This window comes from Xiphophorus maculatus, chromosome 20, assembly GCF_002775205.1.
Source record: "Xiphophorus maculatus strain JP 163 A chromosome 20, X_maculatus-5.0-male, whole genome shotgun sequence".
Taxonomy (NCBI): domain Eukaryota; kingdom Metazoa; phylum Chordata; class Actinopteri; order Cyprinodontiformes; family Poeciliidae; genus Xiphophorus; species Xiphophorus maculatus.
This window is the reverse complement of record NC_036462.1, coordinates 24,300,603-24,323,450: the sequence shown is the minus strand read 5'-3', so window position 1 is coordinate 24,323,450 and position 22,848 is coordinate 24,300,603. Positions and strand designations below refer to the sequence as shown.

The following is a 22,848-nucleotide window of genomic DNA, read 5'->3' as shown; positions in this document are numbered from 1 at the left end:
AATGAATAAATAAAACTGTGTATAGTTTTTCAACTACTTTATGATTATTTGCTAATTTGAGATGCTTAAACAAACATCCCAAAAATTACACTCATGTTTGTGGTTGTAATGTCCTGAAATGTGATAAATATCAAGTGCAATGAGCAGCCATGCAAGCCTGTGTAAACATGAGGAGCCTTCCTGCACATTAATAAGAAAACAACTAGTGGCATTTCAGACTAACCGATTTCTCCACACTAACAGTGATTTTAGTCAGTAAGTGGAGCGAGAGAAAGAAAAGCTTCCTAGCTTACTGCTGTTAGAGATGTTTATCTCCATGTTAGTGATCAGAAAAACACAAGCAAATTACAGACAGCTGCTTGTATATTAAAACATCAAAGAAACGAGTGGGAAAAAAAACATGTATAACTAAAGTCTGCTGAATTTTTCACCAAAAAAGTACATGACATCACAGAAAAGGGTCTGACTGACCCATCTATGAACTCTTTGCAACATACACACACACACACCCATCCAATGCACATGCAATGACAGCTACCGACACAGACGCACACACACGATGTATCTCAGCAGTGAAAGTCGTAGCTAAGGCAGAGGTAAATGGCTAATTTGAGCATTTGTGACAGGCAGCCCGAGGCATGGCGGCCAGCCGCTCATCTCTTCGACAGGTATAGCCTTCACACTTCCCTAACCTCCTCATCACCCCAACAGTGACACGCAGCCTGCATGCTGGGAAGCCCAGAGTGGATGTGAAACACACACACAAGGGTGAGGGGGTTGTTCTATATGCGCTCGTGTGTATAATTGTGATGGTGCCACATTAGAGTCTGTGAGCGAACGTATGATTTCAGGTGCTCATCTGGCTTCCACTCACATTAATAAAGCACTTCCAACCAACTTAAAAGATTTGTTTTAAGATGTATAAGAATAGAAAAAGCGAAGCGTGTTTTTAAGCTTCCAGCTGTGTCGATGCTGCTAGGAAGTGCTGAAAACGACAGGGACGCTCACCTGCTGAGCAGTGAAATTTGAAGTTGTGGAAGCTTATAAATCAGACTTCTAACAATTTCCTGAAAAACCATTGCAAGATAAAATAAAAAAAATAAGATTTTCATTTATAAACTAAGGAGTGGCTTCTGCCTGGTTTGACTTCGTTGTTTGGATGGATGAACTGAAGCTTCATTTAAAGCAAAAGGGACAAATCAAGGTGGCCAGAATGAATCTGTTTGGACGGAAACAGGCTTTAAAGGTGAGAGCGAGCAAAAAGCACCGGTTAGACAAAAGAAAAAGGTGCAAATAAAAAAGTGGAGTGGGGTCACATAAACACTCCACACCTCATGCTCTCTAGACCTTTCACACACTTTATAGGCATCTGCTTCATACCTATTATCACCTTAAAGCAAAAAAGCTCCCACTTCCTTTCACTCTGATGCTCAGACACAATTTTGCTTCACACCTTAACACAGTAAAGCTCGCACAAATACACACAATCAGACTGCTGCTGCTCTAACCTGTCAAATACAAGCATCATCAACAACTGAGGCAACTAAACATTATTGTTCTCTGCAACCCGATACCTTGTCAATTACTCTCAACTTACGCTCAAGTAAATAAATGTAATGCATGCAGGTGGACTCGGTGGTCCTGACAGAAATAGTGCAAATATATCTTTTAGGAGTGCTGAATTTCTAATTCTATTACATCATTGAGAATTGTGAACAGATTTATGTGGTTTCTATTAGAGCTGGAAGCATTGGCAGCATGACATAAAGTTCATAATATTCAATTTCATCAAAACAAGAGTAGAAAGATTTATTTGTTGAGACTGTTCAGCAAGTTATGTTTTATTTGGATTAAAACAAAATTTGAAATTAACGTACAATGGAGATCCAAAGAACCAGACAGCGTACTCACCAGTACCTTGCTCTTTTCATTATCGTCTTGTGTTCTCCATTTTTCTACGTAGACAGTCTCTCTCTCCCTCAGGTTGAGCTTGGCCAGCTGCTCCTGCACCAGAGCCTGTTGACGCTCATAGCTAACGTCAGGAAAGATATGAGATGTTAACCTTTGACAATTCATGGAGAGGCCACTCAGAAAACAAGCTAAAATTCTCATATACATATTTAACTTCTTCACAATGATGGTAATGGGGTGGCAAAAATAATTTTCTGTCAAATGACAAGCAAGAAATCATTTAAGTTTTTTTTTTGTTTCACTTCATAGCTTAAATGGTTTACAGTTTGTTTTGCATCACTTTAACCAAATGGAAATTTTCACTAAGATCAGAAAGGTGAGAGAGGTTTTATTTTTGCAACAGCTGCCTTCATCACATCACCCTACAGCCACTGCTGTTTCTGTAGCAGCCATAGGGGGGCAGTATCTTCAACTAGAGACATGCCAGAGGTTAAAGTCTGCAACCAGCAGCTCCAAAGCCAGGAGTAGTTCTTCAGGGTCTCCACAATGGCCCTAATAATATTGATAAAATTATTTGGAAACATCTAATATTAAATAAAGGGAATTAGAAAGTAGTTTAAATTGATATTTTACCTATTTATTTAAAACATTTTAAGCAATATCTTTTTATCTAAACCAACAGCTTACTTCCACATCCTAAAAAAAAGTAGGCAATCCTAGACTTAATTTTCTTCAAATTAAATAAAATTGTCAAAGTAAGTTCTGACTGGTCTGACTGGAAAACTTGACCTCACAACTGACCCTTCACTTACAGGCTTTTGGCACTTATAGCTCAAACCATAGGATAGCATAACATAGTGTAAATAGGTCGTGTAAAATACCCATTATCTTAGTTTCTCTGATACTTGAAAACCTATTGGTTTGTGTGCTTTATATAATTTCCTGCAGCATAACTCAAGTGCGGTTGCACTTATGCTCAACCTCAATCTGATGTCCAAATATAGCCCCCTGAGATTGTCCTAGTATAGAAGCAGCAGCTCTATCCCATCACGCTACTGTTGATAGCTGATCCTTTACTGAAATACCTTTATATCAGAAGTAACATGATGCACCAAACTTTCCATAAAGTCCCACTTTTATCTCATCAGTCCACAGAATATTTTCCCCTAAGTATTGGGGATTTTAAAGACGTTTAGTTTTTTGTAAACTTCAGATTGTACTGTGTGCTAAACTATCTGTGGTTTAAGCCTTGCAAGTCACTGGATGTCATTTATGTTCATCATTTGAAACCAGCCTTTTGAATTACCTTTTTCTAATGTTGAAATTTATTTGATAAAGAAAAAAAAAGAAATCCATTGGAAGGGACAACTACTTTTTGATTACACTTCTTTTGTTTTAACATCTTAAGCATCACAGAAACTAAGATCATGGGTATTTTACATGACATAGTAAATGTCAAATCAAGGCGCAAAAATGAATATTACACTGTAAACCACAATAAACAAACCAATGTAGTGACGTCGACATTTTAAAAGAAACAAAACTAACACCTACTTCTTAAGCATCTCTTCCTGTGTCTGTGAAGATGATGTTTCTGTCGATTTTGAACCTAAACATCAAAAAGTAAATATCAACATTAACAATGATATTATAGATGGGTATCAACAGTTTACAGAAGAGAATAAAACACTCAGTTTAAACCTGAACCAGTTTGTACACTCAACAAAAATATAAATGCAACACTTTTGTTTTTGCTCCCATTTTTCATGAGATGGACTCAAAGATCTAAAATTCATTCCAGACAAACAATATTACCATTTCTTTCAAATGTTGTCCACAAATCTGTCTAAATGTTTGATAGTGAGCACTTCTGCTTTGCTGAGATAATCCATCCCACCTCACAGGTGTGCCACATCAAGATGCTGATCTGACATCATGATTAGTGCACAGGTGTACCTTATACTGCCCATTATCTCAGCAAAGCAGAAGTGCTCACTATCAAACATTTAGACAGATTTGTTGAGAACAATTGAAAGAAATGGTAATAATGTTTATCTGGAATGAATTTTAGATCTTTGAGTCCATCTCATTAAAAATGGGAGCAAAAACAAAAGTGTTGCGTTTATATTTTTGTTGAGTATATATTCTATACAACACTTTAAACATATTAATATTTTCTTTATATTTCAATAACATGTTCTCATAAATGTACGGAGTCAAGTCTATAGAATCTTTTCCTTTGGTGTGTTGTACATTTTTCAACACAATCTAAATACGACAAACAATCACATTATTTTCCCTTTTCCAGGTAATCTTCTGAATAACGACTGCATAAAAAATGTGTGATACAAGAAATGTCACAGTTAGGACATACTTGGTGAAGTCCTTTGCATGTCTGGAGCAGGTGGCAAAGACCAAGCTCTTTCCGAACCAGGAGATTCCCTCATCCGCCGGAGGACATTCTCAGAAAGCTGGACCAGAGAGATAATATAAGAACATGACCTTCGTTATGACAAATGTTATTATTGTCTCGTCAAGACAAACAGTAGACCAGTTAATAATCTTGCTCCTTGACAATTATTCCACTAGTTATTTATGTAGACAAAATGTGTTATCTTTTTATTTTGGGGACCAGGGGAAGGCAGTGAAATTTACTTCTTTTTTAAATCCCATTTTATTTTTAATTTTACAAGCGTAAACACAAAATTACTGTTTGTAGCTTTCCACACATCTGCATGATTCAGATCACTAAAGTGCAAGACTCCTGCTTTTAAAAAGGTTGTCCCATTTTCTGATCAAAACTGCTGGGCAGGAGAAATTGTCTCCATAATGAGCTGATGTGTTTTCACCATTGTATTGTGTTGAAATCCACTTGTATTCTCCAGATAATTGAATGTCAATACTTCTACCTACACAGGGGGTGTCACACTGTCTGATAGTAAACACTTTACAGAATTATGGGTTGCAAATGCTTCGCTAGAGTCATTGCTAATATCATTCTGCCTTAGTGTTGTGCTAAATAATCAAGTACATTTAAATAGCGACACCTGGTTGCTACCTTCCCTCATAAAAGAAGCAAGATTGCGGTTAGTTTCCCCCCTGTGTTTATCGGCAGTCATGGAAGAGTTATTTCGCCCCCTAACAGTTAACTTAGCTGATATAGCATACAAGCTAACACTTAACACCGGCTATAAACGTTCATGTTACTAGCTACGGACATATCTGATTTTAATTCAGTATAAAAGTTAAACGTGCATTATATACACGAAAATATAGTATAACCCTAGTTCATTTAGGAAACGTCATGACTTTCATAGCAAGGAAAAACCTCAGCCTCAATACCTCCACAGTAATATTAGCATCCATTGGCATGTCTAATTACTTAAAGTCGACTGGCTATAAAACCAGCTAATTAAATACCTTCACTCCTTCAACTACTGTGACCTTCTCGTGTTCGTCCAGCCTGAAAGATACATTCCTCGCTTTGCTCCCATTTCCTCCCATCCTGAGTGGACAGCTGTCCGTCTTCACGGGATAAAATTAAATATTACACCCTCGCTTATCAACAGTTGTAACAGCAGGTAGACATTAATGACACGATAGTCGGAGTCGGCGCCACAGCAACTACTTGTCAAAATACTCCAATAAAGGTCATTTCGGCGTTCCAGTATCCTCAAAGCTCATTGGTTACAGGAAATAATTCGCAACCAATGGAGTGGGAGTAGCTTAAGAAGTGCTGCAAAGCATAATGGGAGTTGTAGGTTGACGACTTTTAATGCTTACATTATTTAAAGCTAGTCAGACATGCTTAACCCTCCTGTTTTGTTCGTTTCTAGGGTACAGCAAAAATGTTCGTGGGTCTATTTGACCCGGGGAGTGTTTAATCATGCAATAGTGTCAGAAACCAAAAAAATCCTCCAAAACATTTTTGTATCTGATTATTAACTCCAATACTAACCATTTTAATCAGTATTTGTGCAATGATGTTTTTTTTATTTCTCAGAAATTAAGGATCAGTGACGACAACCTACTCATTTACTCATTTGGACATAAAAAATGTAATTTACATTTTTAATGTCCACTGAAAAAAACCTAGACTATAATTTCCTTGAAATTGATCTTTGGTCATTTTTTTTATATTCCTGGCTCCTGTCAACACCTGCTTTCTCGCAGTTTCCTGGTGGAGTAAAGAGAGTAGTGAGGGGGTGGGCTTGTGTGTGTCGGGGTGTGTTTGTGTCACCCCGACACAAACACACCCCGGAAACATATAGAATTTGACATTTTTTAATCATTTTTGCCTTTAACCTGATTGCCAGGTCAAATTGACCCGAAAAGTATCTATGTAAAATGTAAACCTAGGGGTTGGTATAAATGTGTAAATGAATACATTTTCAATTTATATGTAGAGTGCACCTATTAAGACAAATAGAAAAAGTTTCATGCAAAAAAAAATACTTCCAACTATTTAAAAAAAAAAATTAAACTTTAAAACTAATTTTAAAGTTTTAAAATTAGTTATGTTCAATTTGACCCGGAACATAACAGGAGGGTTAAGATAACGTTTGGACCTTATAAAATAAAACACAATGGTGATTTTTTTTGGTATTTTCTTTATTTGTCTAACCCAGCTTGTCAAAGTCAGTGTGCAAGGATAACTCTGCTAGCTGACAGGTCTGCATTCGAGCAGCTACACAATTTAAGCAATCAGACAATGAAGTTTGTTTGACGCATAGTGACTTTAAAATATTTCATGATGAACTGTAGTAGAAATAAATAAATACTGAAATAATTGTGACATTAACGCATAAGAACTGAAGCTTTATTCTTGATTATAACATTCAAATATTTAACTACCTTTTGAAACATTTAGCTATGCTTTAAATTTTACTGATATATTACAACTATATTATTTTCTGGTTGTCATTTAAATTGCTACACATATCTATATTTACCAATTATTTATAGTGAAACTTTAAGCCCTCAATAGAAGAAGGCAATGACAGATTGAATGATCGTTGAGATTTCAAGTCAACATAGAATCCATATTGTGTGATCTAAGTATTCTATTAAAACAATTTTCAAGTCCAAACACTTTTCTCCTTGTACAGAACTACTGCAACACCCGTTACGTCTGCCAAAAAATTAAAAACTTCTACAGTCCAGACCATGATGCTTGTACCTGCAGTACCATCAACTTTACGTTTGACCCTGCAGTGTTGTTCCAGTTATCAGAAAGAGAAGAGTATTTTAGATAAGCTAAAGTAGTGCAAGTGTACAGATAAATCATCTAACTATTTAAAATCACAAGTAGAGAATTTGCATTTGCTCATTTATGCAGTGGCAAATATGAATGACAATCAGTCAGAAGCATGGACAACCTTAATGAATGCAAATAGATTAATAACATATGAAGTTCTGACAAGGATCACTGCCCTCCCAATCATTTCCTTCAGCTTTGCCATCTATGGAAATATCCCACACATAGATTGGCGTTTTCAGAGTCAATTTTTGGCTTAGACAAGTAGATCTAAAAAAAAAAAATGCTGGAATCTGTCAAAATTCACTCAGTCATCATGTTGACCAAAGCCAACTGATCAGCTCAAATTGCAGGCAGATTATGTCAGAAGTCCAAAGATGTATATAAAGCAGAATTTATTTCCCCTTCAGTATACTTACTCAAATAATTTTGTTAAATGCAGCAGAGGATATCTATACTTAATTTCTCTGGTTTTCACTATCAGTGTACATGTGTTTGTGTAACAAACAAACAAACAAAAAATACACCACTGGGTAGTTTTTTAAGCATGTGTGTATAGAGGTTCCGTTACCAGAATGGAGAAAACACTTTTTCACAGATTTTCCATTCTTTAGAAGACTTGAATGCAAAAATGAACACAATAGAAGAAAAAGTCCAGAGTTTATTTTGCAGCACATGGAATGGCCAACACACTGTAATTAAAGCACCACCTGCAAAACTTCACTATAAAAGATTTGGTGTCTAAAAAGAATATTGTTTCTTGATAATGCACCGTCTAAAGTCAAGAAAGAAAAAAAAATGCTTTTCTCCCAAGCTTGTCAACGTCATTCAGCAGCAATTGTAGTTGTACATCATGTATTTCAAATACAAATACTTTCGAAAACATACTTTCTGTACTGTGTTGTTACTTTATGTAGTTTTCCTTTTTTTTTTTAAATAACCTAATACTTTCTGTATACAAATCACAACCAAATTAAACTAAAAAGTTAAAAATGCAAGTCATCCATAGGAAACACTGCGCTTTTGGGAGAAATTTTCAATTATATTCCACAGCTGGTATGTATATGATGCAATTTGAATACATACAAAAAGGTATAAGACTTTCTGTTAAATAAATGGGCAAGGAACTGAACTACTTTTTTTTTCTTAAAAAGGAAAAGAGGAAAGTTCCTCAGATTCCCTGCATTATGATTTCTCTTTGCTCAATGGAAATCAAAAGCTCTAATTATATCACAAGACTTTTTTAACACCATCTTAAATACATTAAGAATGAGCAATATTGTTTCTGGTCTCACAACAGCTGGTCCTGAATTAACACACCAAATAAACTGCACCAGCAGCCTCTTGTTCAAAGACACAATACTACAAGTTCTGCAAAGAAAAAGAAAGGAAGAACACATAAGAAGATTTGTGAACGAGCAGAAGCAGGCTTGCTATTTAGGTCACACATAATGATTTTCTTACGGCATCTACAAAGCCCACAGGTGTCTATGAAGAGGCAGGAATGTTTTTTTTTTCCTTGTATAAAAAATATAAAGCAAAGGCAGAAATTATAAAGTATGAACACAATCAAAGTATACAAAGATTCTCAGGGAAATACAATTTCTTTTCAGGACTGTTACTGTGTCGCAGATGCTTTTAACGCTTGTGTTTAGGAGTCGCTGTGTGGTTTATTGTTTTTTTTACTTAAGAAAGCAAATATATTGGATGACCAACCCACAACTAAATGCTTGTGCTCAAAAACACAACGACTGACTATCTCAGCTACAACTCTTAACAGTATAAAACGGCACATTAACTCCTTCATATGCTGGGTCTCAAACCTTTCGGCAAGAACGTACAAGTGTCGCATTACTAAATCACACGTTAGATTTAGCGAAATCAGGCATCTAAAACTGGCTTCAAACTTCATAAATAAGAACAGAAGAGTTGATATTTAGTGCTGGAGTTAGAATAAATGTGCTGAGACAAGTTGATAAGCACTAACATCGAAGGGCCCGTGGAGTAGAATCAATAGAGAGGGCAACCTCGGCGTGGAGCAACAGTCTCTGTTTAAGTGTCCATTTGTTTCAACTATTCTGGCATCAAAGAAAGGCCAAGATCATAGTTTCTTGTTGTCCAGGCAACTGGCTCAGCAACACTTCTCTGATCTCAGTCCTGCCAAACTCTTTTCATCCACACCATACTTCAGCTGTGTGGCCGTGAATCCTTTCACACATTGACAGGTCTCCAACGGTCGGCTTCGATGCTGTTGATGCTGTTTGACCCATAGGGTCCCGACGCGACATCATCCAGGTACGCTCCAACCACGCGAGAGCTGCCGGGGCCGGCCCCATCGATCTGAGTGGAAGAGTAGTAGAGGCCCTGGTCGGTGAAGTCCTTGCGGCCGAGGGTCGCGGCGATGGTTGGAGGAAGGTGGACGTCGCTTTCATCCGGTTCATCCACCTGTGATTTGTAGGAGAACAGGATCTTTGGCTGCGAACTGCGAAAACAGTGGCAAAAAAAAAAAAAGCTTTGTCACATAGAAAGAGAATGAGTGTTATAAAATCACATTTTTTTTAAAAAGTCAACACGATGATAGTTAGCTGAACCCATCAGAATTTTCTCCGATATTTCTTGTGAAGCTTTAACCAGCTGATTTCGATTTTAGTCAACTATTGTATGTCCTTAGGATTTAAGAAGATATCACAACAACATTGTTTTCAGCTCGAAAACAACGTTCAGATCACACTGAAATTTCTCCAATTACAGCCACTTTCTCAATTTATCTCTAATATATGTGACTTTAGCTGACAACCTCCTAAGCCATAAGATTTAAGTACATTTTACAGTCTTTTGTTTTGAGAATCAAGTTGTGAAATTGTACATGGTTCCACGTAATTTGCATATAATTACATACCCAAAGAATCCTTTGAGGAATGTGATATAAATGAGTGGAGCAAAGGCAGAAAAATACAGGAAGGTGGTGACATCCACGCAGCTGGTTAAAAAAAAAACAAAGAGTGAGCAGTTTTAGTAAAAGCTACACAGAATAATGAGATTACAATCTAAAGCAAAACCAACATTTTGCTCATACTGGTAACACAAATAGTATCAATCCAGTCAATTAAAGTCATTTATGAGCAAGTTCATCTCAGTCAAACAAAATACAAGACAAATGCAACTTCAATAATGTTTCACATTACAAGAACAGTGACAATATATTCACATGCAGCAAAGGAGAAAATACTAACCAAAGTCCTTCTATAATCCCAGCACACAGCAGAGCGCTGCCCAAACCCTGAACAAAGTTCAGCAAAGACAGGATAGCTGCGTACACGTAGAAACTCCTTTTGGCTAGACAAAGGAAGGAAAACAAATGACCATAAAAAACAAAACAGTCATTTGAATGGGGGTACATCCAGCAACAATCTGTCTGTGGAGTTGTGTTGTTTCACTTTTTTTTTACCCAAGAAAATTACATTTTTCCAGGTCTCTTAGAGAGGCATTTGTTGAATTGATCTTTTTCTTTCTTTTTTTGTTTAATGAAGTGAAACTAAAATGAACACAACCTCTTTTGCACACGTGTTTCTTTAAACTGACAGCTGTTGCTTTTATTTTTTGTTTAAAATCAATATTAGAAGATACAACTCATCTTGTTTCAAGGAGACCTCCGTCATTAATTACATTGTCTTTTTATGACAGTTGGATGCTGCTGATATAGTCTGTAAGTTTAGCCTTAATGAAAGAAGACCGAGAAGTTGGTCAATTACTTCACAGTTCAGATTGTTTTGTCAAAATGCCATACATTTTTTTTTAAAACAAGGCTTCTAAGATCTTTCTACATACATTTTCAAAAGGGAAAAAAAACACCATTTTGTCATACATTTGAGGAAGACATTTCAACTTCAGTTAGATATTAAATACAGTGTGCGTCCAACTGTCAATAAGTTTAACTTAAAGCTTTTGAATAACTTTTTAATACACTTATGATTTCAATTCAAGACCTACATAAATTCTGAAAATTAAATCAGTTTAGTTTCTTATGCAATAACTTCAACTGAGTTTTAGTTGGAACCAAGTCAAAATTTGTGTTTTTACACCCGTGTTAGCTAACTTCAGCGCCTACAGTATTTAGTAAACCTCATAGCAATTTGTGATTACAGGTTCTAGCCAACATGTGAAATCCCTGTTTTCAAGCCAAGCTTTAGCAAATATACACTTACCCATGACAAAGAAGCTGGATGTTTAAACCTAACAAGGAGGATTTTCTTTCTAATTACCTGAGCCTGGAATAAGCCAGATTCAGCAGTGATATTTTGTAGGTTTGCAGGGAAAGCTAAATGACTGGGGATTAATTCATTTCGACAGAGCTGATTGCTTTCATGCATGTTGGTGTTTGTAGTTTTCTTATATTAAAAATAAATCCCAGAACAAATACAATGCCACCAGCTAATTAAATTATTTTAAAAAAATATTAATGGATCAGGATAAGTGAAGAAAATCACTAATTTAAGACTAAATACAATTTAGGAACATACTACAAATAGACATATTGATAAAGAGTACAGGCAGTGGGACAGGGAATTAGGTCTAGAAACATAAATATTTTTTCATACTCTATTTTGTCTTTTCATATTTCTCCAGATCTGAAAGATTTGTCAACTTCTATGCTTTTCCACATTACAAAAAGGAGCCCTGACAGTAACAATTGACATAGTTTAATTAGCATTTAAATTTTTTTGCCTTTCAAATGTTTAAATCCAAGACTTACATGGCAGTGATATTCTTTCTCTCACTGGGGTTTTAGGAAGGACAACAATCAGAGAGTAAACCTAAAAAAAGACAGAGTCATCAGTCAAAAATGAGTCTGCTTATGCATAAACTTTTGGTATGTTTCATGGTATGCCTTTGATGCAAGAGAAACATTTACTCACCAAGAAGAAGAAACAGGAACTGGCTAACCAGAAGTGCCGTCCTCCATGACCGTAGATGTTAAAGTCCTCGGCGGACAGATGACTGTCTGGATACAGTATCTCTAATGTTCCCTACAATAATACATTAGTTAACTCATTTTAATTTTTACTTTCTTGACTTTTACCAATAACATTTGATAGCCTGTTACTTGTAATTACCTGTGTAATAGAGTACGCCAATGCCAACACTGCAGTAATAGCCAACACACGCTTTATACTAGACTTGCTCTCTAAGTGACCTGAGAGCAAAAACACATTAGCTATACTCACAACTACAATAAGATATAACAGTCACTCCAGTGAGCAGGAGGTAACACTATATCGAGAATGCAGAAAAAGTGAACTGAAACAAACGGAGCAAACTGACCAAAAGCGAGTCCCAGGATGACGACGCTGAGCTCAATAGCAAGCAGGAAGAAGCGGGTGATTTCCCACAGCACCTAAAGAAGCAACAGACATCGTCAGATACCACGGCAGAAAAGTAGATCTGAAATCCTCCAACATGTTTTCCTTTACCCACAACAAAGGCGTGCCCTCACGGGTCTATGGAGTCATAAAGGCCCCAATCATGGCAGCCATGACAGTGTGTTATGAGAACAGCCAATCCAGCACTGTAAATCAGTAGGAATCTCTCTGGCATGTATGGAATGCAAGCCCAGCATTTCCGTTCATACATGAAGGCCCGGATACAAGCAGCTGCACAAACCATCTCCTCTGAGTTATTAATTTAGGATATCTCAGTTCCATAAATAAAACATATATATATACATATATATATATATATATTGTAGACATAATATATATAATTTTTTTATTAGTAAATTCCTCACTTCTTTCAAACAAATTAGAAGTCTAAATGAAAACAGAAAGGGCATTTTTCATACTTGTTTAGGGTAAGCACAAGTCTGTTATGACAAAGACAGCTCTGTATAGGTTTCAAAAATGGCAAAAACTGAAGGTTATGTTTATCTTTAAAAACAAATAGGAATTATACTAATATTTTTCCAGGGCTTAAATTGGGTTAATAGTTAGGTTTTACAAAAATAAAACAACATCCAAAACAAAATTTTGCGCAAGATGATCTCCAAATGTTTCAAACACAGCTAAGGGCAAGTGTATGATTACAATTTCATTTGAAAATAGAACTCTGTACTATGTTGCACATTGTTTGTGTCAAATGCTATTCAAAATTTACCACAAGACCTACTTATTTTTCCAGGGGGACCTTGGAAATGTCAACTTCTGATTATGAAAGGAACAAACAAACTCCCCCCTTAAACCAAACATGTAAGGTCTATGGATAAGGAAATTAGAGTTGGAGCCAGTTGCCAAAGTTTCACAATGACCATGCATCAATTCATACCCGCATTGGAGATTTTTTGTACCCGCTCTGTTAGTTGGCAATATGGAGCAATTTTGGATAATGCATTCACAATTCATTGTAATAAATTTGGGTTACATGACTCCAATAAAACATATCCATGAACCAGGGATCACTTAGATTTGCTTTAGTGTAATCAGGAGTCATGATGTCTCATACTTAAAAAGATTTAACTAGATCAGAATCAATGGGAATAAGCTGAAAAATGAAATGAACGTACATTTAAATTAAATTCCCAAGGTTATTTATCACCAGAATCCAACAATACATAACTAGCCAGAGAAATAAACTCACACCTATGAGTAAATACATTTTTATGAACAGGTTTTTGTTTTTCTTAAACAAGAAAGCTGGTCGGGATTCTTAGTGGTGTTCACAATCCCCCGAACTCCCTGCCCCCCAAAAATACAGTTCTATTCATGCTTTTCTTCTTACTTTGTCCACAATGGTGGCTGCACTGGATGCGCTGACAGTCATGGAAACAATAGCGCGAGTGATTCCAACTGCCGCGACAACAAAGACCTAAGAAACACAGTACACACGATATTATACAACACACACACACAGCCCATTTCCGGGAGCACACATAGACCAAAGTTTAGCTGATAACACGTAGCTGTCTGTGCTTCTATTATTGTTTCCGCCATAGTTGGAATATTCTGCTTAGTGTGGCACTGGTTGTTAAAGGATAGGCAAATCAAGAACAAATACAGTCAAAGGATGAACATAGTATAACAGTAGATATATGTTTGAACCTTACTTTGGCTGAAAGAGGCACTTTTTATGGGTCAGGGCTGACAAAGGAGACACCAGAAGAATCAACCAGCAACTCTACGCTACTAATGTCTGGAATTGTAATTGTTGTAATAGTCTTAAGAGGCTAAATACCAATTCAAAGATTAAATCAAACAAAAACCAGATTAAACTTTAGTCATAAACTGCACACCACAGCCATCAGACAACGATTAGAAATGTAGCAATCACTCAGCCAGAGATGGAAATCAGCTAATTTTCTCCAAGTGGTCAAATTCTAAAAAATGATATGAAAGCCTATAATCTGATGTCTATAATTGCATCATATATTTTCTTCCACTATTATCTGAGTTTAATCAAAATCATATTAGCCATGTGTTTGGATACATAAATAGGGATTAATTAGCAATTTTATTGCTTGATTTACAAAAAAAAAATAATAATAATAAAAACATCTGCAGAATGTCTTTTTTCTCTGTTGTGTGTTATAGCCTAGAACTTGTCAAAATTAGAATCAACAGGTCAGACTTCAATGCAAACCGGGAACTGAGATTAAAAGTAAAGCTTGATCAGTGCATCTCCAACAACAAGGATAGACATCACATTAAGGTCACAGAAATTTCATGAACCATACCGCCGTCGAAATGTTGTTCACCTACCAGCAAGTAGAAGGTGACAAAAATAGGGCTGGAAGTGAGTCGAATTTTTGCCCTCGCCGAAGGAAGCTTCCACATCAAGAATATGAAAAAGGCCACATTTGGCACCAGCAGCAGGATGTCCCAGAAGCGCACCCTAAGGGAGAAATGTGAAAGTGAGATGCTATCTTACACAATCGAGAGTTTTTAATCGGCCGTCCTCTACGGTACCTGGAGTCTCCGATATCTTCATATAGGACTTGTAGACATTTGTGAGGCATGGTGATGTTGGCTTGACCTTCAGTTGGAAATACAGATGTGTTCTCCAGAGGTGTAGGTGACACTGTGTCATTGTACTGAGCCAATGTAACCACAGCAGTCACCGTGGCTAGCATGTTGTCAGTTCCTAAAAGAGGAAAAAAAGAAAAGAACATAACACGTGACTCGGTTCGGTGATCTCCCGACTGGTTACTCAATGAGACATGGATCTTGTAAAAGGATGGTTTTAATCTTTTGTTTTCTAAACGTGGGAATGTCACTCAGATCAAACTCTCATGTCAACAAGGACTTTTCCAAAGATCTCAAATTCCTATAGGTACTGTCAATATACTATACAAGCACCAATCCTTGCAAACAGATTAAGTATCCCAAGTAAATATGTGGAAAAAACCTTGAAATAAATTAAGATTTTTATTGCAGTAGCATAATTATACACAGAAAATGTTTTTTAAAAAACCCAACTTTTAAATGTGTGTGTATTTATTTATCTCAATCTCAGATTTCCTGGTATTTTAAAAGGTTTATGATGCCGTGCAGTCCAATAAGGTTCCCAAGTGCTGTGAAGGAGAAACCAGCACAGTTCACCCACCATATTAAACCATAGACATGATGTCCTTTACTACAGATTAGTCCTTTATTTTGCAAATATCTGTGGTGTCACACATTACTGTTTTCAGAGTACCAACCAAGATTTCTGCCTTGTCTTTACTACAAATTTGTAAAGACAAGGTTAGCCTTACAGTCTACAGTATGAATTGTTTCTGCTGGAAAAAAGTCTGATCTCTCATCTTGCTTCTTCTGTGATGCGAAGCTCCTGATCAATGACATGTTTCTAATGTTCACACATACATTAGTGGTCTCTCACATCATTCACGGTGGCCCACCTCCATCATTTCAATAATAAAGTCAATCTTAATTTCTTCAAAGCAAACGGTTACAGTAAAAGTACCATTTGTTATCCTTCCCAACCATCCGGCCTAAACACATAAACTAAGTTACACATAATGGAGAAATTAGTTCTCCTTCAGCCTATTTCTAAGAAACCACCCCTGTGTCACCTCACATTTATACCCAGGAAAACACAAGTCGTGGACTAATAACTAATTCCTAGAAACTCAGACTAGTTCTGTTGCATTGGTTTGATGAAACTTTTAGGGGTTCCAATGATTTCCTTAACATGGATCTTTTTTCTACAGTGAATATATACTGAAATCAAAGAGATGTTTTTTTTTCCTACAATTTTTACTGTAGAATTATGCTGAACTGCAGTAAAAGGTGATTATGTAACAGGTCTTTACACCGTCCACGAGCAGTGTTCATTTTGAAGCAGCAACTACAGTAATACTACAGTAATCCCTTTAACACCCACTCGACAGTTGGGAGTGACTCAGGTTACAATAGTCCACATATCCTGATAATAAAACAATACTAAAGGAAAGAGGTCGGACTGGGAAGGAAGACAATCACGGCTGGAGTTGTCTTAAGTTGGTGGCACTTTACCTTGTTGCTTAAATGTGCTACACAAATAAACTTAAGTTGTAATTGAGCTTCTAATTATTATACAGTCCTGCGTCAGAGTGTTGTATGTGGACTATCAAGGCGGTTTCTGTTAAAGGGGAATTTCAGGCGTCAGCTACAGCTGCTACATGTAGCTTGCTGCTAGCTTTCGGAAGACGCTGTTGGAGAAATAAATGATTTTCCTCGTTTGAGATAAACACGTCGAAGATGAGAATTGTGCTTTCGTCTTTTGCTCAACATTTGCCAACACTGCTCAAAAGCCGACAGCTCAACGTAGGGACGGAAACAAGTGTGAAACTACAGCCAGTGTTTTCATACGCTGACACATAACGAGCGCTCCAAATTGTAAACAGTCACAGCTTACCCCGTCAGAAGACTCGGTCTAAAGCACGTAATCTCTCCAAAATGTCGCAGTCAGAAATCTTGATTCAAACATAAGCTAGATCCAGTGTTGCATCCGCTGTAAACATTCAAGACATCGATCATTTATCCGAGACATAGCTGCGTCTCCTGAGCACTTTCCTTGAGCAAATTTCCCGTTCGGTCACCTGACAAGTTGACGGTAGGTCGGCATCATTTTAGCGTCAGCGCAGTCGCCTGTGAGTTGTGCGGGAGGGGTCTGCACTCCATTTCAAAATGTCAGCTCACAAAAATGCACGGCTCTCTGGATTTTTTTTTTTTTTTATCTTTAAGGAAAATATACATCGATCAATACAAACTAATATATCAAAGTTTCATAAATACCATATTAAAGGAGCGCTGCATATTTTTTTCAGACTCGTGCGCTAGTTACAGAAAATGAAGTAGACCCAATTTATGTACGTTTCTATAGTTTGTCTCGCGAGATATTGAAATATTGAACTATTTACAGCTAAATTCAGTAAATTGCAATATTACTGAAAAGTTAATTAATTAACTAACTAAATTAAATGAATTAACTAAATTCACCAAGTGAAACACATTATATAGACAAGATATGCTTTGAATTACAATTCACAGAAAAGATACTTTAGAAGCCTACCTCTGAGTTTAAATTCAAAAACAAAAATACTTTATTGATATCAAAGGGAAATAAAATTTCCTAGGGTATAGTACTTAAAAAAACCTTTATACAGTGCTAATTCCATTAGAAAAGAAATTGAATGAATAACACCAAAGCAAATTTTGATTTATTTATTGCTAAAATACATTTAAAACACTGCACATAAGCCAAAACAACAAAAAACAAACTCCTCAATTATTTATGTAAACTGCAGAGATCTCACAATCTTGCACAGGAATCATAATCTCAATCCCACATATTTATATCCCAGATGATTTTGCTTTTTCCGTTTCTTTTTCTTACTGATTTCTTTTTACAGATGACAATATGATTCTTCATCACTGTGGTGGCAGTATATCTGGGCCCTGAGAATGTGGCACGAAAGAATCTGATAATAACAGAGGTAGCTTAGCTATGATATGTGGCCCAAGTGTACCAGAGTGGCTTGGTCATCTTTGGCCACAAGTCAAAGCTGCAACTTTGGGTAAGACTGAGCAGTCAGAGCTCCAGTTAATTTACACAAAATGCTTTGGTGCCATATTTATCCTATGTACATAAATATGGTGCCATTTCACCTTCATCTGACAAAAAACATTATCACCAATTTGCTGAAAAATTGTTTCCAATAAGATAAAAAAAAAAGTTGTAAACACCATGTGCATATAAACAGGTTGTTGAAATTGATGAAAGATCAGTTGTGAAAGCAGCCCTAAGGCTTTTCTATCAGTCTTAGAAAAGCTACTAAAAAAAAAAAAAGCTTTGTTTTGTGGATAAATTTACCTAGCTCCTGTGTGCTGACTTTGAAAACTTCTATTTATGAGCAAATTGTGACTCTGCCTTTGGGGTGTCCTGACATCATCCTATAGGCGAAGTGCACGGCTTCACTCAGATTGGCCTTAAAGGTGTAGATATGTGTCTTCCCACTGGTGGGGCTGATGTTGTAGAAGCTCAACCTGTGTGTCTTGAAGCTCAGCTTGACCTCAAGCCTGCGTGACACTGTGGTTTTCTTTAGTGGCACGCTGTGACCTTGCTCAAAAGCGGTTAGCAAGTTATCAAACCACATCAGACACCAGGAGCTCTGGCTGCTTTCCAGGGCGGATGGCAGCCCACTGCGTGGCAGCTTCCCACTGTAGCACATGCCGATGATCCATGGAGAACCTTCGAGCTCCACCTCCCAGCAGTGTTCGCCTTCTGAGAAGCTTTGTGCACTGAGTACCTGGTAAAAGCTGGTGAACCTCTGCGGTGAGGACGTGTAGGACCGCTTCACGGTGCTGAATGTTACCGTTTTCAGATCCTCTGACAGAATGAGATTAGGGTGAACTGTTTCTGGGTCAAAGGTCAGCTCTGAAGGGTTGAAGGTGTTTCGAAGGGAGCGCTGAGTCTCTCCAAGTTGTTCCCTCAGGACAGTGTTCATGTTTTCCAGTTTGGGACAGGCATATGCAAAGTTGACCTTTGTTTCAACAAAGTCTTCGTCCTCTCTCAGTGGTTTTTCTAGCACCTCTACAATGTTTGCATTTAGACTTTGAAGCTCATCACTAAATGCTTTTTCATCCTCTTCAGTCAGTAGGGATTCAGCTGTAAGCACAGTGTGCCTCAGCTGTTTCGCCAGCTCAGACGCTTGACCGACTCGAGCGCGGATGCTTTCTTCACCTGGGCCTAACTCCTTCTCGACCATCTGCATCACCTGGTCACTATAGCTCTGCAGGGAGTCCTTCATCTGCCCCAGCAGCTTCGATATTTTCTCTCTCAACTGAGAATTAGAAGTTGTCACCTGAAGCTCCCATTCCTTTTCTTTCATCAGAACACCTTCTGCGATCTCTAGTTTGATGTGTAACTCTGTGACTTGAGATGCCAGTTTAAACTTGGGCTCATCCATTTCCATTTTGCCTTTGTTGCTGATTTTTGCTTGCATCGGATTACAGAGAGTGCCTCTGAATCCAGAGCCAGTCTCACAACCTCTGTTTGTCTTGTTTTCTTCTCCATAGCATTGACTTTGTCCATCTGACTGATCCAAAGCAGAATTACACATACTCTTGGATGTTACATGGATGACAGTAGGAAGATCTGCAGGGGCAAAACCTTTCTCAGCAGTGTCTTTGTAGGTCTCTATGAATTTGGAAATTTTTACGTTTTTCATAAGAGCAGTGGTGCCCTGGTACTCAGCCTGACACTCTGGGCACCTGTGTTGGTCAAGGCCTTCTTCCATGTTCTTAAGGCAGAGAAAGCAATAAGTGTGACCACAGGGAAGGGAAATGGGCTCAGAGAACAGCTGCAGGCATATGGGACATGTGAGCTTATCTGCAGAAAAGCTTGCTCCATCAGACACAGACATGATGGTGGGGACAGGAAACCTTCAGAGAAATACAAAGTTTAAATCAAACACATGCCTGTATGTAAATGGAAATCTAAATTTCATGACAAAAGATTTAAAAAAAGTATTTACACATTCACTGACAAAAAAGATAATTACCTATATAAGGAAGTAGAAGGAATATTGTGATATGGGTAAAATCTGCTACTCACGACCAAAGATGTACAAGTGATTGATTTGGTCTGCAAGGAGCTGGCACATCTAGAACAGAGATGGTATGACAAGTTCAGTGTTGTATTATAGGCATTTACCCAACAGTCAGTCAAAGTTTAATTAAAGGTCACCCGACATGGCAGACGCCCTACAGATTCAAAAGACAACATTAACAGCACTAGATTTAGTTTGATGGAATTCACTCAATGGTTATGCACAACTCCTTTTGATCTAAATGGATATATGAGTGAGGGGCATACAGATGTCGCACAAGCTCGACGTCGGAACCAAGCTGTACTTGAGGACACATGAGGTAATTTCACTACATATTGTAAAGAGTGATACATCTTCTAAACAAATGTATCTCCAACGTTTCAGTCCCAAAAAACTGTTGAGATGTCCAAAATCACAGGTGTTGTATAATTTCTTTCAGCTGAACAAGGAGAAAACCTTGACATTTTTATTAGGTTCTGAATGAGTTGGTTTCCCAAGTTCAAAAAAATCTTACGTCTTTTGGCATACATAACGACTTATGTTACGTATTCCTCTGGTGATTAGCATTTTGGAGCTTGTTGAAAATGTGAAGTTTTTGACTATATTTTACATGCCATTCCTTTACGGCTCTCTCTGGCAGCTTGTTCCAGACAGAAAACTGTTCAAAGTTCTGGACTAGTGACACACGACTATGTTTCTGCCCTTCTTCAACCAGAATCCACTAGAATTCTGGGAAAGATCAGTCCTGCCTGATCAGGGCTTGTTATCCCTAAATCAATATGAAACAGAGCCTTTGCAGCTGTCGTCTCTACACTTAGGCCTTTTATTTACATTTTATAGTCTCTTGGATTTGTTCAAGAAGCAACCATTTAGACTAACATTATGAGAAAGCATTACATCTTAATTGATTTTACATGATTGCAGATTAAATTTTACTACTTTTAGTTGACAAATTTAGCTTTTTGCCTTCAATGCCATTTCTGTATTTTGGACACATGATCATGTTTATGTTAAAAGGCATCCTATCAACACAGTTTATTTACTTTGTGTCTGGCGACCTTTACTCCCTCTGACTAACTCGATTAATTGTGAAATATTGCTCGACTCGATGTTGCTTATGCTCTCTAGTGCTATTCTAGATGCGTCAGCTCTTTAGAGCTGTTTTACACTCTCCAGCTAAGTCTTCTGTATTTATTTATTTATAGGCAAACTTTAATATAACTTCTTTTAAAAATGGGAAACTGTCTCCTGGATGTTTTTTTTAAGTGCGTCTATTGCCAAATTAACTCAAATTTAAAGATGAGAATTTTATGTTTTCTAAAGTAAACACCGTCTTGCACACAAGTCATGGTGACTGATAAAACATGACTAAGCACAAAAGCAATAGCCCCAGTAAAGTTGCTCGAATTAAAAGGACAGTGTGTGTGTAGGCTGTATTAAATGTGACTTACTATGGAGGGAAACTGCAACAGTAACCAAATGTGTCTTTACATATTTCAAATTGACACGTTGTTTATTTTACAGGGCGGGTTTCGCTTAAGTTTCGATTTCCGGGGAACAGGAATAACCCAAACGACACAAGTTTCTTCAACGTGTTGAACCAGTTCAGCTGCAAAGAACTGTTCAGCTTTAGCAAGTAGCGGTATTATGGCTACCGGCGCTTAATCAACAGCTAGATATAATCTTGAAGAGAAATAATTATACAAAACAGGGGTTTAAACGTACCTGCTGGCACTTTTCTCTTTGATCCCGCTTCCTCCTCGTCAAGTTAAAAACAAGCGAGACCCACTGACGCGTTTATGACTGCGCCAGTCATAAACACCTTCATCGTCTCCGGATCCGTCAGGTGCAACATGTTGCAACACGACATGCGGCTAAAATGACTTCATTTTATATTAGCGCAATCTTATTTATTTGGCTTACCTTTTTCCCCCTTCCGTGTATGCTATTGTCAACTACTTGTACTTTTCAAGAATGCATTGAAGTGCAAACAGAGTGAAGAACTGCATCACTGTGTTTGCCCAAACCCAAAATGAAGGGCTTGTTTCGCCCTTCATTTTGGGTCATTTTAAAATTGTTTGTACAAGTTGCACAAAAGATGTCCTTCATTTGTATCTTAGTGATGTTTATATCTGATACAGAAATACACGAACATCTGAAATAAACTAAATCTGAGACAGTGTAACAGATGTATCATTTATTAGCTACAACTGGGGTGATACTCAATTTAAATTTCTGTTTGAATTTTTCTTTTAATTTAGTTATTTACATATACATCTTAGAAAGATGGCTACCTGGGACCTCTGTTTCCTTTGTTTGACTAGACAACTCAAAACAATGCATCCCAAAACTGTATTTCACTGTGAAGAGCTGTCTTCACTTTAAAAATGGCCATAAACTTGCTTTTCACAAATCCTACCATCATGGTGGTTTTGGATCTTTGTTGCTATGAAGTGTGATCAGACAAAATGTGAATTGCAAAATTAACAAAAGGAAGTAGGAAATATTAAAATAAATCTTTTGTCAAGTGTGGTTACCCACAAGAAAGACACTGTTGCTGTCAATGTTTTATTACATAAAAACCGTTTTTGAGTATAAA

General features: G+C 37.2%; 3 protein-coding genes across 8 annotated transcripts in view; all 3 read right to left on the bottom strand.

Annotated features, from left to right (window-relative positions):
- The window catches only part of LOC102224473 (MICOS complex subunit mic25a-like), a 63,307-nt gene extending 57,741 nt beyond the window's left edge, over nucleotides 1-5,566 (bottom strand). For 3 of the 5 annotated variants that reach the window (XM_005797955.3, XM_023325722.1, XM_023325719.1), the window contains exons 1-4: nucleotides 5,332-5,566; nucleotides 4,286-4,382; nucleotides 3,466-3,520; nucleotides 1,912-2,032 (exon numbers count right to left, since the gene is read on the bottom strand). In XM_005797955.3, coding sequence (XP_005798012.1) covers nucleotides 1,912-2,032; nucleotides 3,466-3,520; nucleotides 4,286-4,382; nucleotides 5,332-5,415 — 357 coding nt within the window. In that variant the 5' untranslated portion in view covers nucleotides 5,416-5,566. The remainder of the gene's footprint in view (nucleotides 1-1,911; nucleotides 2,033-3,465; nucleotides 3,521-4,285; nucleotides 4,383-5,331) is intronic. The other 2 variants (XM_023325721.1, XM_023325723.1) reach the window with 1 other exon arrangement.
- Nucleotides 5,567-7,811: 2,245 nt separating this feature from the next.
- tpra1 (transmembrane protein adipocyte associated 1) lies at nucleotides 7,812-17,261 on the bottom strand. Its single transcript, XM_005797956.3, has 11 exons — nucleotides 17,054-17,261; nucleotides 15,124-15,298; nucleotides 14,917-15,049; nucleotides 13,940-14,026; nucleotides 12,491-12,563; nucleotides 12,283-12,362; nucleotides 12,085-12,195; nucleotides 11,922-11,982; nucleotides 10,402-10,504; nucleotides 10,068-10,148; nucleotides 7,812-9,650 (listed from the first exon to the last, which is right to left on the bottom strand). The coding sequence occupies exons 2-11, from the start codon at nucleotides 15,285-15,287 to the stop codon at nucleotides 9,380-9,382; spliced, it is 1,164 nt and encodes a 387-aa protein (XP_005798013.1). The 5' UTR covers nucleotides 15,288-15,298; nucleotides 17,054-17,261; the 3' UTR covers nucleotides 7,812-9,379.
- Nucleotides 17,262-17,853: 592 nt separating this feature from the next.
- Nucleotides 17,854-22,241, bottom strand: LOC102237597 (E3 ubiquitin-protein ligase TRIM21-like). 2 transcript variants are annotated; one of them, XM_023324478.1, is made up of 3 exons: nucleotides 21,975-22,241; nucleotides 20,202-20,303; nucleotides 17,854-20,082 (listed from the first exon to the last, which is right to left on the bottom strand). In XM_023324478.1, the coding sequence occupies exon 3, from the start codon at nucleotides 20,061-20,063 to the stop codon at nucleotides 18,546-18,548; it is 1,518 nt and encodes a 505-aa protein (XP_023180246.1). In that variant the 5' UTR covers nucleotides 20,064-20,082; nucleotides 20,202-20,303; nucleotides 21,975-22,241; the 3' UTR covers nucleotides 17,854-18,545. The 2 variants fall into 2 exon arrangements, with proteins under 2 accessions (XP_023180246.1, XP_005798064.3); XM_005798007.3 differs by having other exon boundaries at nucleotides 20,255-20,303.
- Between the last annotated feature and the right edge of the window lie 607 nt (nucleotides 22,242-22,848).

Coding starts and splice junctions, on each gene's coding strand:
- LOC102237597 (XM_023324478.1), bottom strand. CDS start 20,063: ATGTCTGTGTCTGATGGAGCAAGCTTTTCTGCAGATAAGCTCACATGT.
- tpra1 (XM_005797956.3), bottom strand. CDS start 15,287: ATGCTAGCCACGGTGACTGCTGTGGTTACATTGGCTCAGTACAATGAC. Junction 15,050..15,123: donor GAAGATATCGGAGACTCCAG/GTACCGTAGAGG, acceptor TTTCTCCCTTAG/GGTGCGCTTCTGGGACATCC. Junction 10,505..11,921: donor AGAAAGAATATCACTGCCAT/GTAAGTCTTGGA, acceptor TCCTTTGTCTAG/CCAAAAGGAGTTTCTACGTG.